This window comes from Euprymna scolopes, chromosome 30, assembly GCF_053919585.1.
Source record: "Euprymna scolopes isolate OS-2025 chromosome 30, ASM5391958v1, whole genome shotgun sequence".
Taxonomy (NCBI): domain Eukaryota; kingdom Metazoa; phylum Mollusca; class Cephalopoda; order Sepiida; family Sepiolidae; genus Euprymna; species Euprymna scolopes.
In genome coordinates this window covers 13477941-13485839 of record NC_136511.1, presented here as the reverse complement: position 1 = coordinate 13485839, position 7899 = coordinate 13477941, and the positions used below count along the sequence as shown (strand labels likewise).

At 31.3% G+C, this 7899-nt stretch overlaps 1 protein-coding gene across 4 annotated transcripts in view; it reads left to right on the top strand.

Moving 5' to 3' along the window:
- Positions 1–7899, top strand: part of LOC145254654 (peroxisome proliferator-activated receptor delta-like) — a 730687-nt gene that overhangs the window by 682358 nt on the left and 40430 nt on the right. For all 4 annotated transcript variants that reach the window (XM_080113300.1, XM_080113298.1, XM_080113299.1 and 1 more), the window contains exon 6: positions 1677–1821. In XM_080113300.1, the coding sequence (XP_079969426.1) occupies positions 1677–1821 (145 nt within the window). The remainder of the gene's footprint in view (positions 1–1676; positions 1822–7899) is intronic.

The following is a 7899-nucleotide window of genomic DNA, read 5'->3' as shown; positions in this document are numbered from 1 at the left end:
TGATTTCAAGTTCAAATAACAGTTACAGCAGGAATTGGAATACACCCTACTAAAGCCTGATTGTCACAGTTGGTTAATTTTAAAATCTGGAAGTGAGGATACTTTAGAATGATTATGCTAAAAAATTCTCTTTTAAACTTGGGAAATGCCACAAAACGTATGGAATGATTCAGACTGCTTTGGGGCTATCTTGCATGAATCTAAAATCAGTTTTTGAGTGGCATAAGAGATTCAAGTAAGACATGGAGTCCGTGAGGGATGGTGAGAGGTGTCGGAGGAGTAAGGAAATCAGAACACTAGAGTTGATTGGCCAGATAAAGTATTTCACGGATAAAGACCGTCTGGTTTCTATAGAGACAATTAGTTCACAGTTGTATGTCAATAAAGGAACTATACACCCAATTATCTGTGGGGAACTGAAGATGCGGAAGATTTGCGCGGATCCACTTGTCCACAACTCCATCCTTGTTACAGATTACTTGACCAAGACAGTTACTCATACTCCCTATAGTCCAAACCGTGCGCTCTGTGAGTTTGGTTATTCCCTAAGCTCAAGGAAAACCTTAGAGGCTGTCGTTATGGGACGAGTGAGGAGATGAAAAAGACTGTGACAAGGGCCATTGACACGTCAACACAAGAGGAGTTTTATGGGAGCCTCCTAAAACTTGTTGGAACGGTACAGCAAGCGCATTGCAGCCGGAGGAGATTACTTCAAAAGGAACTAGAGTTCCATGTGTGTAGTATCAATAAAAGTCCCCATACGAAATACGTCCGAAACATTATTGAAGGCACCTCGTACTAGCTGTACATACCCGGCGTTGCCAGGTAAAAACATATTGCCGGGCGGTGGGTTTAATTATAAACTATTAAATAAATTCAATTTAAAAAAATACATTATCTTTATATGATATTTCTAAATGGAATACTTAAAACAATTCTACTAATTTTGTACTAAAAATTTTAAGCTAATTCTTAATACAAGTTTTCTTAATGTAATATCGATACCTCAGTTCAGTCACGAAAGAGAAATGATATCCCCTGTAAATGCACCTGCGTGTGTAATTGTGAGGCAAGGATTGCGCATTCCACAACCATCTCCTGACTCGGCACTAATCTAGTGTCAAGGAAAAGTCCAGGACGGTTGGAAACAATGCAAAGATAAGCGGAGAGCACATACACACCTAGAAGTCCCAAATGGTCACCCATCTAGTATTGGCTATGTTCAACGTTGCTTAATGTAATATGCAAATAAGACAACCTCCTGGATTTTAATTCCTTAATGATAAATAGTATATATAGAAACCATATATATGTCTATTTTTAGTATTAAAATCTATTTGTGAAACAGTGTATCTTTTGTATATGCAGTGTAACCCGGATATAAGAGACCCGTATATAAGAAAAACGGAGACTTTCTCTGGTCCCAAATTAGAGTCTGTATTAACGTACAGGCGTACCCGTATATAAGAAAACCCGACTATAAGTGTCTACCCGGATATAAGAGAGTTATACCCCCCCCTGATAAGAAGTCTGATATATCCGGGTTACACTGTATTAAACAAATTGCGAACAAACAAACAAACAGGAACACAACTTTATTATAATAGATATATGTGTGTATTCTGCATAGCTTGGATATTGTTTATGAATGAATAATCTATTTTTTTTCTTTGCAGGGATTTTTCCGGCGCACCCTAAAGAAACAGTTGGTATACACACCCTGCAAGACGGGATCACAGTGTCGGATTGATCAAATCACACGGAATAAATGTCAATATTGTCGCTACCAGAAATGTCTCAACGCTGGTATGTCCCAAGACGGTCAGTATCACCTAGTTATGTCTTGTCATATAAAAGAAATGATCATTTTTACTGAAAAAAAAATGAATTTGTCATCGAATATGAATTTGTTATCGAAAGAGTTGACTCTTTTGGACATATACGTATTCCGTTTTTCAGTTGTAACGTTTCAAACATTTCAGTTTGCTTTCAATTTTAAGCCGAGTTTTATTCAATAAAAATAAATTCATTCTTTTTTTACCTAATATTTTTTTTGTTTTTACTTGCCTCCCCACGAGGACAGAGTAAGTCGGTTTTTAATGTGAAAGGAAACCAGCTCCCCGAAAGGGCACTCTGGTTAGTAAAAAAAATGTATCAGTCATGAAAGATTTCTCCTTAAGTAACCTAGACTAAAAAAGTGAAGTGTAATATACAGATACTACAAGTGTAATAAAAGTGAAGTGTAATATACAGATGCTACAAGTGTAATAAAAGTGAAGTGTAATATACAGATACTACAAGTGTAATAAAAGTGAAGTGTAATATACAGATGCTACAAGTGTAATAAAAGTGAAGTGTAATATACAGATATTTCAAGTGTAATAAAAGTGAAGTGTAATATACAGATATTACAAGTGTAAAAAAAGTGAAGTGTAATATACAGATACTTCAAGTGTAATAAAAGTGAAGTGTAATATACAGATACTTCAAGTGTAATAAAAGTGAAGTGTAATATACAGATACTTCAAGTGTAATAAACGTGAAGTGTAATATACAGATACTTCAAGTGTAATAAAAGTGAAGTGTAATATACTGATACTACAAGTGTAATAAAAGTGAAGTGTAATATACAGATACTACAAATGTAATAAAAGTGAAGTGTAATATACAGATACTACAAGTGTAATAAAAGTGAAGTGTAATATACAGATACTACAAGTGTAATAAAAGTGAAGTGTAATATACAGATACTACAAGTGTAATAAAAGTGAAGTGTAATATACAGATACTACAAGTGTAATAAAAGTGAAGTGTAATATACAGATACTACAAGTGTAATAAAAGTGAAGTGTAATATACAGATACTACAAGCGTAATAAAAGTGAAGTGTAATATACAGATACTACAAGTGTAATAAAAGTGAAGTGTAATATACAGATACTACAAGCGTAATAAAAGTGAAGTGTAATATACAGATACTACAAGTATAATAAAAGTGAAGTGTAATATACAGATACTACAAGTGTATTAAAAGTGAAGTGTAATATACAGATACTACAAGTGTAATAAAAGTGAAGTGTAATATACAGATACTACAAGCGTAATAAAAGCGAAGTGTAATATACAGATACTACTAGTGTAATAAAAGTGAAGTGTAATATACAGATACTACAAGTGTAATAAAAGTGAAGTGTAATATACAGATACTACAAGTGTAATAAAAGTGAAGTGTAATATACAGATATTACAAGTGTAATAAAAGTGAAGTGTAATATACAGATACTATAAGTGTAATAAAAGTGAAGTGTAATATACAGATACTACAAGTGTAATAAAAGTGAAGTGTAATATACAGATACTACAAGTGTAATAAAAGTGAAGTGTAATATACAGATACTACAAGCGTAATAAAAGTGAAGTGTAATATACAGATACTACAAGTGTAATAAAAGTGAAGTGTAATATACAGATACTACAAGTGTAATAAAAGTGAAGTGTAATATACAGATACTACAAGCGTAATAAAAGTGAAGTGTAATATACAGATACTACAAGTATAATAAAAGTGAAGTGTAATATACAGATACTACAAGTGTATTAAAAGTGAAGTGTAATATACAGATACTACAAGTGTAATAAAAGTGAAGTGTAATATACAGATACTACAAGCGTAATAAAAGCGAAGTGTAATATACAGATACTACTAGTGTAATAAAAGTGAAGTGTAATATACAGATACTACAAGTGTAATAAAAGTGAAGTGTAATATACAGATACTACAAGTGTAATAAAAGTGAAGTGTAATATACAGATATTACAAGTGTAATAAAAGTGAAGTGTAATATACAGATACTATAAGTGTAATAAAAGTGAAGTGTAATATACAGATACTACAAGTGTAATAAAAGCGAAGTGTAATATACAGATACTACAAGTGTAATAAAAGTGAAGTGTAATATACAGATACTACAAGCGTAATAAAAGTGAAGTGTAATATACAGATACTACAAGTATAATAAAAGTGAAGTGTAATATACAGATACTACAAGTGTAATGAAAGTGAAGTGTAATATACAGATACTACAAGTGTAATAAAAGTGAAGTGTAATATACAGATACTACAAGTGTAATAAAAGTGAAGTGTAATATACAGATACTACAAGTGTAATAAAAGTGAAGTGTAATATACAGATACTATAAGTGTAATAAAAGTGAAGTGTAATATACAGATACTACAAGTGTAATAAAAGCGAAGTGTAATATACAGATACTACAAGTGTAATAAAAGTGAAGTGTAATATACAGATATTACAAGTGTAATAAAAGTGAAGTGTAATATACAGATACTATAAGTGTAATAAAAGTGAAGTGTAATATACAGATACTACAAGTGTAATAAAAGCGAAGTGTAATATACAGATACTACAAGTGTAATAAAAGTGAAGTGTAATATACAGATACTACAAGCGTAATAAAAGTGAAGTGTTATATACAGATACTACAAGTATAATAAAAGTGAAGTGTAATATACAGATACTACAAGTGTAATAAAAGTGAAGTGTAATATACAGATACTACAAGTGTAATAAAAGTGAAGTGTAATATACAGATACTACAAGTGTAATAAAAGTGAAGTGTAATATACAGATACTACAAGTGTAATAAAAGTGAAGTGTAATATACAGATACTACAAGTGTAATAAAAGCGAAGTGTAATATACAGATACTACAAATGTAATAAAAGTGAAGTGTAATATACAGATACTACAAGTGTAATAAAAGTGAAGTGTAATATACAGATACTACAAGTGTAATAAAAGTGAAGTGTAATATACAGATACTACAAGTGTAATAAAAGTGAAGTGTAATATACAGATACTACAAGTGTAATAAAAGTGAAGTGTAATATACAGATACTACAAGTGTAATAAAAGTGAAGTGTAATATACAGATACTACAAATGTAATAAAAGTGAAGTGTAATATACAGATACTACAAGTGTAATAAAAGTGAAGTGTAATATACAGATACTACAAGTGTAATAAAAGTGAAGTGTAATATACAGATACTACAAGTGTAATAAAAGCGAAGTGTAATATACAGATACTACAAATGTAATAAAAGTGAAGTGTAATATACAGATACTACAAGTGTAATAAAAGTGAAGTGTAATATACAGATACTACAATTTGAGGTATTACATATTTATTCAAGCCAAAATTACAATGCAGGTTCAAACTGATACAAAAACTTAGGCACAAGGCCAACTCAAAAGGGGGGGGGTCATTTGTCATCCTTGTCACTCCAGAACTAAAAAGAAGTTTCTCTTATCTGGTATCTTCTTTAATGATGAAACCGCATTCACCCTTTCGTACTGGGGGACGTTCTAATTAGAGCCCAATTCTTTCCAAGAACCCTTTTTTATAGACGGGCAATCTATAAATCAATAAATAAATAAAAAATTTAAAAAAAAAATTTTTTAGATTTAAAAAAAAAATTTTAAATAAAAATAATTTAAAAAAAAATTAAAAATTAAAAAAAAATATATAAGAAAATAAAAATAATTTTTTTTTTTTTTTAATTTAAAAAAATAATAAAAATTTTTTTTTTTAAATAAATAAATAAAAAATTTTTAAAAAAACAGGCTCTACATATTAATACGATGGAATTCTTTATATTATCACCGCCTGGAAAATGATCTAATTTCAAAAAACAAAAAACAAAAAAAAAACAAAAAAAAAACAAAAAAAAACACTAATGGAGACCCTAATCGACAGTTAAATCATATGTAAATAGAGTGGGCACCCAACAAAACGATTTGCATTTATCTCAAGAAAAGAAATGTTTTTTTTTTATTTAACAACTAGCGGGAAGGATCGGCCTTGCCCGGGATTTTGCTGATTGCATATTGCCTGCCTTATAATATAAATGCAAACCTTTTATCATTAAGAGTTTATATGTATTACTATATTTTTAGAAGGGATACATTATATTGATACTGCCAGAGAGACCCGACGTTACCTTGGATTTAATGAGGATCACCGAATGTGCCACGCGTTCAATCGTTTATTGTCATCAAAGTGGGTGAAATCGCCCTTTTTTTTTTAATCAAATCCATCCACTATCTGCTTTAGTCATGAACCCATCCCAGTGCACTGAGAGAATCCTTCACATGCCTCTCCGTAATAACTTAGTCCATAGTTCGTTGTTGTTTACAGTCGACTGTTGATTTCAGAAATGTATTTTTATACATTGACTTTAATTAAAGTTTAAATGCAAATGTCAAGTATCATGGTTCAATTGTGCCTTTATCAGAAACATTCATTTCAAATGCGCCCTACTTTATTAAAGAACCTACTGTTGATATTTTTTTACGGTGGGCCCTCCTGCTTCCAACGTGCTACAACTTTTCAAATGCGCTTGTTATGTTAGGCTATATAATGGTATTAAGTTGGGTCCAAATCGAACTGTTACTTCTTTAATCGGATTTAATTGATGATCAATTGTTGATATTTATCGGAGGCATTCCGATTAAAACCTATCTAAAAAAAACACTCCCATACACGGGAGGTACATTTTTGTGAAATTTCAAACCTAATCTGCCCAGACATTTCGGCCTCTATAGGGAACGCACAAATACACAGATACACACAAAGTGACACATAGACAAAGTTTTTTTTATGTGCGTATATATATATACGCATTCAGCCATATACTATATCTTTATATATATATATATATATATATATATATATATATATATTATGCTTAATTAAGGAGTAATGTTGCCCTTTTCCTGCTAAACAAACAAGACGGCGTTTAGAAAATTCTTTTATGTGAAAAACGGAAACTGGCTGAAAGTAGTACAAAATATAAAACGAATACTTAATATACTGAACATATTTTTTTTAATTTATATTACGAAGAAACAGTTTTATTTATTTTAAAGGACATTTAAAATGTTCAAGATTTATGTATTCATTTCATTTTTGGGGCCTTTTATCCTCATCCTTATAGTTGTTTTTTTCTCTCTGGCCTTTTTCACAAATTATGAAACCTAATCTCAAAGGATTAAAAATAAATAAATAAATAAATAATTAAAAAATATATAAGTAAAAAAATTAAATCAATAATACCATTCGGTACAAAACCGACGATTGAAAATCAGATAAGAATACAAAATTATGACCATAAAATCAAATCTCCATCGCTTTCTGGGGCTCGTGGCGCAGTGGATAGAGGCGTTGAGTCTCTACGGATACAGGTGAGCATTGTCTAAGATATCAGTTCTAATCCTAACCAAAGCAGGCCGGGGATTAGTTAGTGAGACACCAACAACTATGAGAGGCAAGAATCACTGAGGATAGATGCACAAGACTCAGCATTCCTATCCCGTCGCGATTAACCACCTGAAGAAGGCCAGAGGATGTGTTAGCCGAAACGTGGTCAAACAACAACTATGAAAATGAAAATAACAATCGGCAAAAAATGAATACAAAAATTAGTATGCTTATCTATTTACTAGTAGTTCCGCCCGGCTTTGCACGGGCACTATGTGCTGTTCATAACTTTGTGTGCATATGTATTCAGACATAGAGCAAGATTTTTAATCGGTTTTGGCCGAAAATTTGACTGCCAAGGGGTAAAACTTCCACAGATTTGACCTTTGCGGTCTCTAGCAAAATATTCAGCCAATTTAGGCCTAAACATTTGAAATTTTACCATAAAGGGTATTCAGATTGCAAACTTTTAAATAGTTTTGGGCAAAAGTTTGGCTGCCAATAGATCAAAGTGAAAGAGCTGACCTTTGCAGATTCTACCAAACTTCTCTGCCAATTTTGGGTCTAAACACTTGAAATTTTAGATGTAGGTTACCTGGACATGAGTCAAATTTTTAAA